At 42.2% G+C, this 16,289-nt stretch overlaps 1 protein-coding gene across 2 annotated transcripts in view; it reads left to right on the forward strand.

The window, feature by feature from the left end:
- The first annotated feature begins 494 nt into the window (after nt 1-494).
- ARFGEF1 (ARF guanine nucleotide exchange factor 1) overlaps nt 495-16,289 on the forward strand; it is a 183,734-nt gene continuing 167,939 nt past the window's right edge. Inside the window, exon 1 of one of the 2 annotated variants that reach the window (XM_074944269.1) lies at nt 495-640. In XM_074944269.1, coding sequence (XP_074800370.1) covers nt 517-640 — 124 coding nt within the window. In that variant the 5' untranslated portion in view covers nt 495-516. The remainder of the gene's footprint in view (nt 641-16,289) is intronic. The other variant, XM_074944270.1, reaches the window with a different exon arrangement.

Raw genomic sequence — 16,289 nt, forward strand, 5'->3', positions numbered from 1 at the left:
TGTGCTGAAGTAGCTCCCAGGTGGCAGCACCCCGCTCTCCTCAGCCCTTTCCCCTCCCTCCGCACCTGTAGCGCGCCGCAGGCAAGTCCCTGCCGAGCCTCCGTAGTGCCGCGGCTCTGCCTGCCCGCTCCCTCCCTCCGCCTTTCTGCCGGGTTGGGGTATCGTGCCGCCGCTTCCTCCTCTGCAGCCCTTCGGCCGCGGCCCTGACGTCGTTTCCTTCCAACATGGCGAGCGCAGGTTGTTGCCGCCGCTAATGGAGGCTGGTGCGGGCGGGCGACTCCGGGGCTGAGAGCGCCACGGTCGGAGCTACCTGCCGAGCGGGGCTGCAGCGCCCAGGCCGGGCCCGTCCCCGGGGGCCTCGCTCACGGCGCGGTGACCTGCTCCGCTCCCCCTCCCTGCCCCCCCCCGCGGCCGGGCGGCCACAGTCCCGGACCTGCAGCCGCCCGAGTGCCCCCCGCTTGCCCGGTCCCCGCTGCCTTCCCCCGGCGGGAGCGGCCGGTCCCCGCGATCGCGCCCATGTATGAAGGCAAGAAGACGAAGAACATGTTCCTGACCCGGGCCCTGGAGAAGATCCTGGCCGACAAGGAGGTGAAGAAGGCGCATCACTCCCAGCTGCGCAAAGCCTGTGAGGTGGCCCTAGGTGAGAGCCGGGGAGGGAGCGGGGGCTGGGGCAGGCGGTGCCCCTGGGCTGACCCCCTTCCTCTCAGGTCCCCCTCTCCCGCAGCCAGCCGGGTGATGGGGGAGACAAGGCGGCGGTGGGGCCCGCTGGCTGATCTGGGGAAGGGGGGCGTGATCTGGGGGGTGCACAGGCGTTGGGGAGCGGAGGGGGGCTGATGGAGGGATTGGAGGGGGAGAAGGAGGGTTAGCTGGGGGCTGGTGATCGAAAGGCGGCATCAGACAGGCCTTTGTGATCAAGCCGAAGATGTGGCCATCCTGGTGTTTGTGTAACTGGGGATGGGAAGAAGAGACCGGGGGGACCAAAGTCTTTTGGTTATTACACTGCAAGCAACTACTGGTGTGTTTGGATCCTGGAGAGAGAGAGGTTGCCGAGTTGCCCCTTGTTGACAGCGAGGGGAAGGGATGGGGTCAGTTGCCTGGCGGGGTTTCACCGCCCCACACGCCCAGGATGAATAGGCAGAGAAGAAGGTGTGTGTGTGTGTGTGTGCGTGTGTGCTGACCTGGAAGAACAAGGCCGCCGGGGAGGGAGCAGGTGACAGGCAGCGATAAAGGGGGAGGGAAGAGAAAGGAAGGGGGATGATGGAAAACAAGAGACAATGATTCTCAGACCACGTCTAAAATTGATGTCTGTTCTCTGAATTAGGAAGCTATTCTGTAGGGAGGAAGAATGAGGGTGGAGGAGATTCAGTCCATAGCTTTCTGAAAGGAACCTCAGTAGTGTTTGTGTATGGAGAGAAAAATAGCTGCTAGGGAAGGGGGTTTCTTTCATGTATTGCAGAGTTAATGTAACCACAGTGAAGGGAGATAAACATTGTGGGTACGTTCATGTTGCTCTAGATGAGCGAAGTATTAAGGTTGTGACATAGCTGACTGTATAAGGTTTAGGTGAGGAGATACTGAGAAGAAAAAAGGGTTGGCTATATGAAACATGCATTTTGGCTTAAACATCATGGTGTAATGAGCACAGGCCAAGGCACTGATCTCTGGACTGAGAAATGACTGCACATTCATCAAGATGATTGTATCATTTAATTGGAAGAAAATCTGCCTTTGATTTGTTTGGATGTATTCTTTTTATCCTTAAATTCTCAACGCTGTCGGTGTTGCTGAAGTGATTTTATCTTATGAATTTTTGGTAATATGTTCATTTTAAGTAGATTTATTTAAAAGGACATAATTAACCTGAAATTTACTTTAAAAAATCAATTATAAGTAGTTTCATGTACTATACCAGCTCATGAGTCTTTCTGCTACTTTTGTCGCTTTAAAATCATATTTTCCTTTTTAAAAATAAAATAGTTGTCTCCTTTGTTTGTGATATACCCTGACCAACAGAGGAAATTGGATATAATGAAACTGAGACTATTCACAAAGTGCTGTCAAACACACAAAGTAAACAAATTGAAGAAAGTATTTCATCTCTAATCTTTGTTATAGTTTTTTTTTTTTAAAGACAGAAGTGGGATAATGTCCATTTGACTTACAACATAGATTACGCACTTACCCTTTGTTTACAACTTAAATAAATTCAATTAACTAAATATAAAACATGCAATTTTAAAAACTGAGTTTATATCCAGATCATTTTATGTGGACTTAATTAGACAGTAGGAAACCTCATTTGATTATACTTTATTTCAGAAGTTCAATTATTTATTTGTATCCCTGGAGCATCCAGATTCTGCTACTAGGATGTTGGTCCCATTGTGTTAGGTGCTATAAAAATATAAACAGCTCTTGCCCTAAAGATCTTAATATCCTGATCATGCAAACTGATGTTTGCTGGCAGACCCATACGCACAATGAGCCCCGCTGATTACTGTGTCAGTGTTGAGTTTTACTGAAATCTTCAACTGTGGTTCTAATTCCAAGATTGGCATCTAAATAGGGACAAGACATGACACATGGGTGTGAAGACGGCAGAGGACAGGAGAGAGAGATAGATAAGGGCAATACAAGATTGTATATATTAGCTAATATAAACCATGAAGACTTCATGGGTCTTTTGAATAGGATAATTCAACAAATTATAGTGTTTTTATTGTAAAAAATATTTAGATTGATAAAATAAAAACCTTAATGGGTGATTGTTTGGGGACTCATCATTTTTATAGCCCCATCTTCTACGTAGAACAGTGATATTTAGCTCTTGAATAGCAGTTTTCATCCATAGATATCTAAATGCTTTACAAAGGAAGGGAAATATCATTTTCCCCATTTCACATATGGGGAAACTGAGGCATGGAGTGAGATGTCTCACCCACACCACATCGTGGCAGAGATAGGAATGTGGCTGATCTCTAGAAATGTTCTGATTCCTAATCTATTCCCCTATCAGCTCGGACTGCCTCTCCACATTATTATAGAAGTCTTTTAATTGTAATTATGTAAATCTCGGTTTTCACTTCTTGCTTATAAAACCAAAAACATTACCATCTTGCATTTTTGGATGTTGAGTGCTAAAACCAATTGTTAATGAAACTTTAGTGAGGCCTTACATAATGATTTAAAGCTACTGCAGGTGATCTGCTGAGGAGTTGATTTTGTTTTTCTTGGTTAAATGGGATTTAGCTTTTACCTAATGTTACTAAAATGCATTGTATATATTTAAATCGGCTAAAATATTGTTGTCAGTCTGAATAGTTAATCCACAAAGTTCTGGTTAAATTATTTCATGAATTTTTTTAAAAAGCTTTTTCATTACTATTTTGGGATCTTCCCAAGCATAGCAGTGCCAATGATATAATAATAGGATATTACCTACTGACAGTAGATTAGAAGAATACTGTAATTAAAATCAGTTATGATTCTGATCCAAATATTAGTTCTGCCTGGGTCCTTGTTTTGCAGGATATGTTTTAGTTAATACAGATCTGCATATTAAACAGAAACTAAAAAATATTTTAGCCAAGGAGTTTTTGGACCCACCTTTTGGAGAGAACCTTTAATAATAACAACAACAACAACAAATACATGTGTGCCATGGAACCAAAGGAAGGTGGACAGAGAATACGTTTTGGTCTCTTTATGCTTTCTATTTAATTGTGTTCATTGCTAAAAATCTCAAATGCTTAGATGCCTTAGAAATATGTAAGATATACAATACTGATATAATATGAAGGTCCCTACTCAACTGTTTATATTTACTGCTCAATCATAGTGAACAACTAAAGGCATGGGGGGGTGGGGGGCGATCCTGAATCTTAACAGTAAAATTTAATGGACTCTATCTGTAAAGAATTTGAAATGCACAAAATAGCCGGCTGCTGCTTACACTGTTTTCTTCATACAGGTATATGTGGCCATCATTAGACAAGCCTCTCTGCTTTTTTTCAGAGTAGCAGCCGTGCTAGTCTGTATCCGTAAAAAGCAAAGGAGTACTTGTGGCACCTTAGAGACTAACAACTTTATTGGAGCATAAGCCACGAAAGCTTATGCTCTAATATATTTGTTAGTCTCTAAGGTGCCACAAGTACTCCTTTGCTTTTTTTCGATAATTTTTTTTTTTGTATTGTTCATATTGTCAGGTTGGTGGGGTCCAATATTTGGTCTACTTAATGTTCCTTATATCTGGCTGTAAATTTTACATCTTTGTTTCTAAAAACAATTTTTTGGCATTCCTTTTGTTCTGTTCTTTTAAAATCATGTGGTCAATGTCAGGAGCCCAGCATATATAAATAACAAGTAAAAAACAGAAAACTTCTAGCGTACTCATGTACTAAGCAAGGAAATTAGTAAGGAAACATTATTTTGAGATTTCAAGGGGTTATTGTGAACAACAGGGAGTTTAAAACCTTTTAAAATAGGAATATTTTCACTCCTTACTTTTAATCCCTACATATTGCTTGGCATTCTTTACTATTACATTTTTCTTAGAATCTTACTCTGTAGTGTGTTTCCCTTTTGAAGCGTGAATGAAGGAAACTTTTTTCTTGAGTATTAACTGTGATTGACTATGATTCTTTCTTCCAACCAGGAGTGAAGATGAGGTTCTTTTAATGTAAACATCTTCATTTACCGGTTATTAAAATGTAAATTTAACCTTCTTTTTTTTTTGTGCACACAAAATAATTTGAATTATAGCTATGTTTTCTTCAGGTTTTTTAATCCATCAGAATTAAAAGTCTGGTATTTACATTCCATTTTACTCCCCCCCCCCCACCCCATTAAAAGCCTTTTTACCTGGATTCTGGTCTCGTCTGGCAAGTTGTGTAGGGTTTCATACAGAACGCTGTCAGTTAAGTCTTGAAATTTTCACTTTTTTTACAGTCCATTGTTTGTAATACTTCTGAGAAGCCTGAACATTTCATGTATTCTTTTCTACTCCTTTACTGTTTCTCATGGAACACAGGTGACAAAAGAACTGTACATTGTTTACTTATTTGTGCACCAATATCTTTTAAAATGTTATCAGGAATGCGTTCATCTTTTGAATTGTTTGTTAATTTATTGCCTAATGCAGACAATAGAATTAGATCTCCCATTATTCTTAGTGGGGCGCAGGCAAATGATTGCTGCCATTTTGTGTTTTGTGGTTGTAATTTTAAGTTTTTCAACCATATTGCCAGATTATTACATTGTCAAGGTAAATTGAAATGTGTGCCTAATCTACTTACATATCCTTAAATTATTTTTCAGTTTGGATGGTAACAGGATTTTAATTTATTAATTGAAATAAAATGTTTAATATTAAACATTTTTGTGTCAGCTGGTGTGTGAACCTGAATGGCTAGAGAGAGAATTCACAGAAAATAAGATTCACTTCTGGAATTTGTGGTTTATATACACAGTACTTGTGTAACCACAAGTTAGAATGATCTCTGGCCATATTCCCATCAACCATCTTAAATCTGTAAACTCCAAACAAACAACATAGAATTGTAAACAAAACAAGAATAATGGAACTACTCATCTGCTTGAAGTTCCATGCTCTGCTGAACTGATGACACTGAAAACCCTGCCTGGAATTTAATCCACAAAAATCCATGCTGTTGTCTGGGTTGGCAAGGCCTACATTTATGACCCCACTGGGTGACGTGTGACATGGCTGTGGAACCTCCTGCAGGGAGGTCTATTCAACCTTTGTACCGTGTCACATGCACGCTCTGTGTGACCATTTAGTATAGATACCATGTCATGCAATTGTTGCAGTGATAAATATCATAGAATTACAATTTGAGTGTCATTCTCTGAAAATGACAAAAGCTAGACTAAACCTACCTCTCAGTAGACTTGACTCACCTTCCCCTCAATCTGTGAAAGTAGAGATGAGCTGGGTGGGTCTCCTCTGCTCTGCTTTCTCTACTCTTCACTGTAGAACTCTTTCACATGGTCACCTTCTAGAGTGGGAGGGAGTGTTGGATAGATGTGTAGTAATAGGTATAATGGTCAAAAAAACCAAAGGCCATGTCATGAATATGTAGAGCATTTAATAAGTCCCCTTAAAAGTTAGTGCAGTTATAAAAATTTAGTGATTTAATTTATCATTGGCCTTTTCTGGAATAAATTCTCTTGCAAAGTTGTTAGTTATTTTTCTTGTGTACGCTGGCAGGCTTCTTATCTTAAATGACACCTTGTTACTAAACTTAGGTTTCAGAGTAACAGCTGTGTTAGTCTGTATTCGTAAAAAGAAAAAAGAAAAGGAGTACTTGTGGCACCTTAGAGACTAACCAGTTTATTTGAGCATGAGCTTTCGTGAGCTACAGCTCACTTCATCGGATGCATAGCATATTTTCCACGATATGCTATGCATCCGATGAAGTGAGCTGTAGCTCACGAAAGCTCATGCTCAAATAAACTGGTTAGTCTCTAAGGTGCCACAAGTACTCCTTTTCTTTTTTCTTTTTACTAAACTTAGTGGTTAATTTTTAGATACTGAGGCCAAGTTTTTAGAGCGCCTATATGCTTGATCGGAAAGATACAATACTTAGAAGAATTACTATCTTTTCTCTTGTACTCTTGGGTTGCTATGAAAAAAATAATAAACCTTGCAGTTACATTGTCCCAATAGCTTCTTCTGATTCAAACAGAGTTCTTTTAAAAATCTATTAATGTTAGATTATTAAAATGGGTTAGACTCTTCTGTTTTTTATATTGTTTCTTATGTCTCAGATAGCTTGAAGCAACAAAATCTCATTGGTTAATATTGTCACTGTCTTCCCCCTCAACACTTATTGTTATATTCTTCCAGTTGAGATGTCAGGTAAGGAGCTTACTGTATTCATGCTGTTGCTAGCAGGGGCACTGTGTAATTAAGACTTCTCTTCCCCTTTTGCTAAGACCGAAGACTCTCTTATCAGTAACACTATCTTCCAGGTTTGTTAGCACATCTGAGGCTTGATGTAGTGTTACCAGTTAGCCAGATTTACAGGACTGAGGAAAACATGTGTAGTTAGAAAACGAGGCTCCATATCTTGAACGCCTTATACAGTAATTTCTTGACTGTTTGAAATGATAACACTGACCAATGCTAATCCTTGGAAGGGAAACAGAGATACTAATTCCTTTTGCTCTAGAGTTACTTAATAAGGACTGAAAGAACGAGGAATACTTGTGACACCTTAGAGACTAACCAGTTTATTTCAGCATAAGCTTTCGTGGGCTAAAGCCCACTTCATCAGATGCATGCAGTGGAAAATACAGTAGGAAGATTTTATATAGAATATATATATACAGAGAACATGGAAAAAATGGGGGTTGCCATACCAACTCTTAACGAGACTAATCGATTAAGGTGGGCTATTATCAGCAGGAGGAAAAAAAACTTTTGTAGTGATAATCAGGATGGCCCATTTCAAACAGTTGACAAAAAGGTGTGAGTAACAGTAGGGGGAAAATTAGCATGGGGAGATAGTTTTTAGTTAGTGTAATGACTCATCCACTCCCAAGCCTAATTTTAATGGTGTCCAGTTTGCAAATTAATTCCAATTCTGCTGTTTCTTGTTGGAGTCTGTTTTTTAAATAAGGGCTGTGAATCTCTGATAAGCCAGTGTCTTGTATTAGGTTTATTTTTTATAATTTATTGTGGATCAAATATGGGTAGGGAAGAATTTAATGGATAAGACATGCCAATTCTTTTGCTGTCCTGGTAAAATGAAAAGCCAATGGAAACTTTCACCCTACTTGTTTCTCAACTGGAACTCTGTATTTACAATAAAATACATCATATTTACTGTCTGTCACCAACAGAAGTTGGTACAATAAAAGATATTGCCTCACACACCTTGTTTAATATCCTGTGACTGACATGGCTATAACACACTGCATATAGTAAAATATATCCTCAATTTAAGATATAAAAATATCTCTAAGCTTTCTTTATCTTGACTTTCAATACATTCTGAATCTAATTTTAAATTTTTGTCTTAAAATATCTTTGTAACACAGAAAGTTCAACTTTTGAAGCTAGTGCTGTATAATAAACTGCAGTAGGGCTAATTGGAATGTTTAAACTTAAATGATAAAGTTGTCTTGTGACCACACTGCATCTGTTTCTAACAATGAATCATCTTTGACCAGGAAAATCAAAATGTGAAATCTTCTTTTCTGTGTTCCCTACCAGCACATTTTTCCTCATCTTACTACCTCATTCCATTCTCTTCTGTCTTTGTCCCCCTTTTTGCTCCAGTCTTTCCTCCTTTTGTTCTTCACTCTCACTATCTCCTTCTTCTACCTACTCTGCTTTTTCATTTTTTAGAATTATAGTGGCACTGATTCTGGGTATGTTGTTGTATGGGGGTATTCCAAATTGGAATATTTTAAGAACTCTGCTGTCTGTAATGACTGGTGAAATCAGATGTATGATGAGTCGGGTTTTCCTGGAGTCCTTCAGAAAAAAATGGCACTGGAGGTAATACTGTAACAGCACTTGATTTTAAAAATGGCTGGCTTACGGCTCTGTGGCCAATGAAAATTGACAAATAGAAGTGGTAAATTGTAGTTTCAGATAGCATAGCTGCGGTATTTGTGTTTGGAGGTAGAAGGTTCTTGTTATGTCTTTTTTGTGTTCATGAGGGCTGTATAGGTTGGCTGTAGGACCTTGAACAGGTCAGGGAGAGACTGGTCTGTTTATTTGTGTATCAGTTTGGGCCATTTGGCTGGGACCCTTTGGTCTTTGATCAGCTTCAATGTTTGAAGTCTTTGAATAGTTAATTGCTCCTTGTTAATGGGAGTGTGGAGGTGAGCAGCAAGGTTCAGTATATCCCAGTTGCCAGGCAAAATCCTGAAGAGGCAAATGGGGAATTTCAGAAGGAGTTTACAAGAGGGCATGTGAGAGGCTCTTTTTCTAAGTGGTGTTCTATGTTTGATACCGTAGTGGCTAGCTGTGAATTGGTATCTGAGATCTGTAATGGATGTTCCATGTTTACTTTCCTGCCTGAAGGCAGAATGGACTTTCAGTATATGAAGTGAAAGTTGGTGACCTGGAAGAAAAGATTCTTGGATTGGAAGGATAAGTACAGATACTATGGAATCTCAGGGAGGCTGAGGAGTTCTTGGACAGCCAGATTCAGGAAACATCATTATCCCAGATTCAAGGACAAAAGTAACTGGCCACCAAGAAACTGGAAAAGAGGCATTTGGAGAGGAAGCTTGACAGTTTGCACCCACCAGAGGCAAGAGGATGAGGTGGCATTCTACACTGTTGAAGGCAGATGAGAGTTGGCAGCCTCTGACTACCCAAGAGGAGAGGACCAGGAGGAATTATACATGGCTAAAATTTTCCTTTTGTTACCATGTCTTCAACATGCAAATTACGGAATATATCTCTGAATATCTAACTGCTCGAATGCAACAGAAAGGTATATAGGACACACTTGTGGAAGGCTGCTCAGCCCAAACCATAAGAAAATCAAGCATGCCCACAAAAAGATCCAGCCCTCTGAGTAAGACATATGGTTCTTGTTGGAGAATTTTATACTAATAATGGAAATAATATTCTGCAAAGGACAGGTGGACAACAGAATTTCTTCCTTGGGCCAAGCCGTGATACTTGATACTCTAAAGGATATGTCTTCACTACCTGCCGGATCGGCGGGCAGCGATCGATCCAGCGGGGATCGATTTATTGCGTCTAGTGTAGACGCGGTAGATCGATCACCGAGTGCTCTCCCGTTGACTCCTGTACTCCAGTGCCACGAGAGGCACAAGCGGAGTCGATGGGGGAACGGCAGCAGTCGACTCACTGTGGTGGAGACCCCACGGTAAGTTGATCTAAGTAGGTCGACTTCAGCTACGTTATTCATGTAGCTGAAGTTGCGTAACTTAGATCGATTTTTTTCCCCCCTCCACCCTCAGTGTAGGCCAGGGCTAAGATTGGATGGCTTCTTAAATCAGTAGGCAAGGAGCCACTGGTGATGATGCATGTCAGTGGTGGTAATGCTGCTTCATGGGATGTCTTGCAGATTATAGATAGGTTGTGGAATCTCCGTCATTGGAGATTTTTAAGAGCAGGTTAGATAAACACCTGTCAGGTACATTCAAGATCATATTTAGTCCTACCTTGAGTGCATGGGGCTGAACTAGAAGACCTCTCAAAGTCCCTTCCAGTCCTATGATTCTGTCCCTTCAGAGAACTCAAAAGGGTGCTGTAATAGAAAATAAGGTGGATATTCTTCTCTGAAGTCCTGTCCTGTCCTGTGAGTGAAGAAGGCAGACGATTCTAGAAGTGAACTGCTGGCTAGGCAAGTGGTATAATGTAGTGGGTTTTGTGAAATATTGCTCCACCTTCTATGGGGAAGTAGATGGCCTCCATCTTGGTAGAAGAAGAATGGATCCCCTAGGGAGCTGGCTGGACTTCAACTAATAAGAAAAGGAGAGGGTGAAAAGAGGAAACAAGTGAGCACTCGTTTAGCCCATCTAAGATGTTGAGAAAAAAGTTAATCAAGACACCAAAGGACACAAAGAAAATAAATTCTTTAATTGTCTATACACCAATGCCAGGAGCCTGAGTAATAAAGATTAGGCTCATAAATGAGCCAATTAAAGTTGAGCTTGTTGCTGGGGGAAAGATTCACATGACTGAAATGTTAAATAGGTTATAAGCATTGATTTTTAGGAAGGATCAAGTGGGCAAAAGGGAAGGGGTAGATGCTTACATACTATAGTGAACAGCATGGTATAAGAACCAATATAGAATGGGAATGGAAGCCCTCTGTCAAAAATGGCATTACCAGTTTTAGTCACTGACCGCTTAGAACATCAATCCACAAGCATTTAAGATGATTTGCTTCCAACAGATAAAGCACAAGGTTGTGTACAAGGTGGTGTCTGCTAGACACCAAATTGCATTAGAGAACAGGATGACCATCTCCTTAAGCACCTAGCTACAATGTGTAAGGGAAAAAAGCTGTGTTACCATGGGGACTTCAGTCTGAGTGATGTATACTGTAAGTCTCATGCTGTCAGTACTAAATTGTCATTGCAATTTCTAAAAATTATAGAAGATGATTTCCTAACTCAAAAAGTGTTGCATCCAATATGGGGTAATTCTATATTAGAAATCATCTAGATGGATGATGAGGAGTTGATCACATACTAAAAAATAGTGATAGATTAGATACAAGTGATCATGACGTGGTTCTTTTTGCACATAATAAATTTTGATAAAGTTCAAAACTGATTTTTATCCATCTGCTTGAAAGGGGCCAGTTTTACAATGCTGAAAACAATTATGAGCCAAATCAGTTGTGAGAGAGAATTAAACAGAAAAATGTGAATAACTGGGAATAATTGTTTAAGAGCATTTTATTAGATTATAAAACAAACAAAAAAACATACTTAACAAATAGAAGGGGGAAGTTAATAGTAATGAATATAAATCAGAAGCTAGGAATTATAGAAAATTGATGAGGGAAGCAAAAGGACAAAAGGAGAAATCTATGGATAGCAGAGATAAGAACAATAAAGAGTTTTGAATTATATTAGGAACAGAAGGAAACCTAACTGGTATTGGCCCATTACTAGAGGGAAATGGTAGCTATCAGTAATAATGCGGAAGAGACAAAGTGCTCAATAAGTGTTCTGTATTTGGGACAAAGCCAGATGATGTAGTCATAGCATGTGGTGATGGAATACTTTCCGTTCCAACAGTAACTAAGGACGACGTTACACTGCAGCTACTAAAGCTAGACATTTTAAAATCAGTGGGTCCAGGTGGCTTGTATCCAGTAACTTTTAAAAGTGCTGGCCAAGGAGTGCCCTGCACTATTAATGTTGGGTTTTTTTTTTTTTAAATAACTCTTGTAACACTGGGGAAGTTCCAGAGGACTGGAAGAAAGCTTATGTTTTACCAGCATTTAAAAAGAGTAACTGTGTAATTATAGGCCTGTCAGCCTCACTCATTCCTGAGCAAAATAATGGAATAGCTGGAATGGAACTCACTAAAGGAAAGTAATATAATTGATGGTAGTCAGCATGGGTTTATGAAAAATAAATTTTGTCAAACTAACTTGATTTTTTTTTAAGATTATAAATTTGGTTGATAAAAATAAGTGGTGATGTGATAGACTTCTGGAAGGTATTTGACTCAGTACCACAAGACATTTTAATTAAGAAACTAGAACGATACAAAATCAACATGCCACTTATTAGGTGGATGAAAAACTGGCTAACTGATCTCAAAATGTAGTTAATGGGAAATCATCAAGTGGGTGTGTTTCTAGTGGGGTCCTTCAGGCATCAGTGTTGGCTCTGCACTATTTAATGTATATATAAGTGACGTGGAAGAAAACAAAAATAATTACTGATAAATTTAGTAGATGACATGCAAACAGAGCTGATGTGTTTCGTTGCCTATGGCTGAAAATATTTTTGGCACTCCCCAATCAGCTGAGCACAAAAAAAGAAGAAAAAAGGCCAAGCATAGCGGCTTTGGGGCGCCAAGGGTGAGAAGGGGAAGAGAAGCCAAGCACCTGCCTGCCCACTCCAGATGTTGATGCTGAGGGCAACAGCCAAAAAACAGCCAAATGCCTGCCCATTCCTTCCCCTGAAAGTTGATACCCAGGGTGACTTCCCAGGTTTCTGGCCCTGCACACAGATTGGGGGAGGGGTAAATAATGAAGAGGACACTCACTGATACAGCACGATCGCTTGGTAACTTAGTGCATGGCTACATTTGCAGATGTAGAGCGCTGTGAGTTAAATCCACCTTCATACAGCGCAGTAGGGAAAGCGCAGCAGTTTGTCCACACTGACAGCTGCAAGCGCACTGGCGTGGCCACATTTGCAGAACTTGCAGCAGCATTGGGAGCGGTGCACTGTGGGCAGCTATCCCACAGAGCACCTCTTCCCATTCTGGCGATGTGGCTTGTGGGAAGGGGGCTGGGAGTGTGGGGCATTCTGGGTCCTGTTCCAATGCCCCATGATGAATCGGTTTGCATCCCAGCGTTCCCTTTGCTTCCGTCCACATTTGGCGCCATCTTTCAACGGTTTTTGTACTGCGCGCTCTGTCTTCCCTTTCGGTCTGCGGGAACTGCTGAGGAATATGCTGACGTTTGGCAGTTGAGTTATTCCTTAAGATTCAAAGTGACAGTGAGGACTCCAATGATGATGATGACTCGAGTAACGCAAATGACACGCGTTTGCTTGTGGCATTCACGGACATGCTCACCACTGTGGAACGCTGCTTTGGGGCTCGGGAAACAAGCACTGAGTGGTGGGATCACATCGTCATGCAAGTCTGGGATGACGAGCAGTGGCTGCAGAACTTTCGGATGAGAAAAGCCACTTTCATGGGACTGTGTGAGGAGCTCGCCCCCACCATGCGGCACAAGGACACGAGATTGAGAGCTGCCCTGACGGTGGAGAAGCGGGTGGCTATTGCAATCTGGAACCTGACAACTCCAGACAGCTACCGATCGGACGCTAACCAGTTTGGAGTGGGGAGGTCGACCATTGGCATCGTGTTGATGCAAGTTTGCAGGGCCATTAATCACATCCTGCTCAGAAGAACTGTGACTCCGGGTAATGTGCATGACATTGTGGCTGGCTTTGGACAAATGGGTTTCCCTAACTGCGGAAGGGCGATAGATGGGACGCATATTCCAATTCTGGCACCAGCCCACCTAGCCTCCAAGTACGTTAATCAGAAGGGCTATTTCTCTATGGTTCTCCAGGCGCTTGTGGATCACCGTAGGCGTTTTGTTAACATTAAGGCAGGCTGGCCCGGAAAGGTGCATGACGCACGCATCTTTCATAACACTGGCCTGTTCAGGAAGCTGCAAGCCGGGACTTTTTTCCCAGACCAGAAGATCACCATAGGGGAAGTCAAAATGCCCATTGTGATCCTTGGAGACCCCGCTTACCCTTTGATGCCGTGTCTCATGAAACCCTACACAGGCAGCCTTGACAGCAGCAAGGAGCGGTTCAACAACAGGCTGAGCCAGTGCAGAATGACTGTGGAGTGTGCTTTTGGCCATTTAAAGGGTCGCTGGAACTCTCTGTATGGGAAGCTGGACCTGGTCGATAACAGCATCCCTGCGGTTATATCTGCATGCTGTACCCTCCTAACATTTGTGAAGGGAAGGTTGAAAGATTGACTCAGGCATGGAACTTGGAGGTTCAACACCTGGAGGCTGAATTTGAACAGCCAGAGAGCAGGGCTATTAGAGGGACCCAGTGCAGGGCTGCAAGGATTAGGGATGCCTTGAGAGAGCAATTTGAGGCTGAAAGCCAACAGTAATGTCTGGTGTGGTTCCCTGCACGGGAGTGAAGTGTGGTAGGAATCTGTGTTTGCTACGTATGATATACTGACTTGCAGTGCCTGTTGCTTTCCTGGGCTAAGGTTTCTTTACGTTATGCAATAATAAAGAATGTTTTCAAAGCCAAAAAAATCAATTTATTGAAAAGAAACACAACACAACTGCTTGGGAAACACAAAGGGCAAGGGGGTGGGGTGGGATGGGGAACGGCACAATCACAGATTTGCGTATGCCCTGTCTGGAATACTGTGCAATGCGTGCTGCACTTCAGGATGGCTACACTGCATGGTGATGAGGGTTGAGTGCAGTGGGTAAGGGTAGTAGTTTTCAGGGCTGGGTGGTGAAGCTACAGGTGTTGGAGGCAGCTGATGGCAGTAAGAACCCAGATGTTGGGGGTTGGAGGTGACATGGTGGCATAAGGGAAAGAGTTTTGGGACAAGGGCTGCAGGGTGGGGGGGCAGGTACGGTAGTGCTCCACCTGCATAGCTACGAGTGCCTGGATCAAGTCCACTTGGCGCTCCATGGTGCTTATCAGCCACTCTGTGCTTTGGTGCCAGCAATCCTCATTGAGCGGCAGACCCTCCTTTCACTCTCCCGCTACTCCTGCACTTTTTTATTTTCATTAGTTGAATGCTGCATGACTTCCTGCAGTATGTCCTCTTTGCTTCTATGTGGCCTCATCCTGATTCTTTGCAGCCTCTCGGCCGTTGGTAACACAGACGGCTGAGATCTCAAGGTTGCATCTGTAAAGGCAAAATGCAACACTTAACAGAGGCAGCATTGTTCACACCAGACAAAGCAATGATTCCTCCGTACCCAAGGGCAAGCTAGTCCTATAGGAAAAGGGGAAGAGTCAATGGAGACTACACCAAATATGAGCCCCAGGAGGATACAGGATGGGTTGAAGAGGATTACAAGGGAGAATAGGAATGGAAAGAACTTGCAGCCAGAGGGAACAGGGGATAGACTGGAGAATAGCATCGTCACCAGGAAAAGGCAGGTCTAGGTGATCGGGGACTCTTTACTGGAAGAATAGATTGGCCTGTAACCAGAGCTGATCAAGAGAATAGAAGGGTGTGCTGTCTGCCGGGTGCTAAGATACGGGATGTAGACCAGAGGTTGAAAAGGATCCTAAAGGGAGCAGGAAAGAATCCCCTAATTATCCTTCATGTGGGAACAAATGATACGGCTAGATTCTCGCTGGAAAGTATTAAGGGAGACTATGCTAGGCTGGGGAAGACGCTTAAGGAAATCGAGGCTCAGGTGATCTTTAGTGGGATTCTGCCTGTTCCTAGAGAAGGGCAACAAAGGTGTGACAAGATTATGACTATCAACAGATGGTTTAGGCAGTGGTGCTATAAGGAGGGCTTTGGGATGTATGACCACTGGGAGGCATTCATGGACAGAGGACAGTTCTCTCGGGATGGACTTCATCTGAGTGGGGAAGGAAATAGACTTCTAGGATGGAGGCTGGCACAACTGATTAAGAGAGCTTTAAACTAGGAATTTGGGGGAGATGGTTGGGAGATGTCCAGGTAATCTCCACGCCGGATTTTAGCATTGAGAGGAAAGAAAACGAAGTAAGAAAGGATACAGCCGTGGGTAGGAGAATATAAGGAGGAAGGGCAGTGTGGATACCAGTCTAATAGGTTATGCAGGCTGTAGAATGACCATGCCTAATAGGGTACAGAATGTGAGCGAGGCCAAACAGCAAAAATTAAGATGTTTGTACACCAATGCAAGAAGCCTAGGTAATAAAATGGAGGAACTAGAGCTACTGGTGCAGGAAATGAAACGAGATATTACAGGGATAACAGAAACATGGTGGAATAGTAGTCGTGACTGGAGTACAGGTATTGAAGGGTATGTGCTGTTTAGGAAAGACCGAAATAAAGGTAAAGGTGGTGGAGTAGC

Source organism: Natator depressus, chromosome 2 (assembly GCF_965152275.1).
Source record: "Natator depressus isolate rNatDep1 chromosome 2, rNatDep2.hap1, whole genome shotgun sequence".
Lineage (NCBI taxonomy): Eukaryota > Metazoa > Chordata > Testudines > Cheloniidae > Natator > Natator depressus.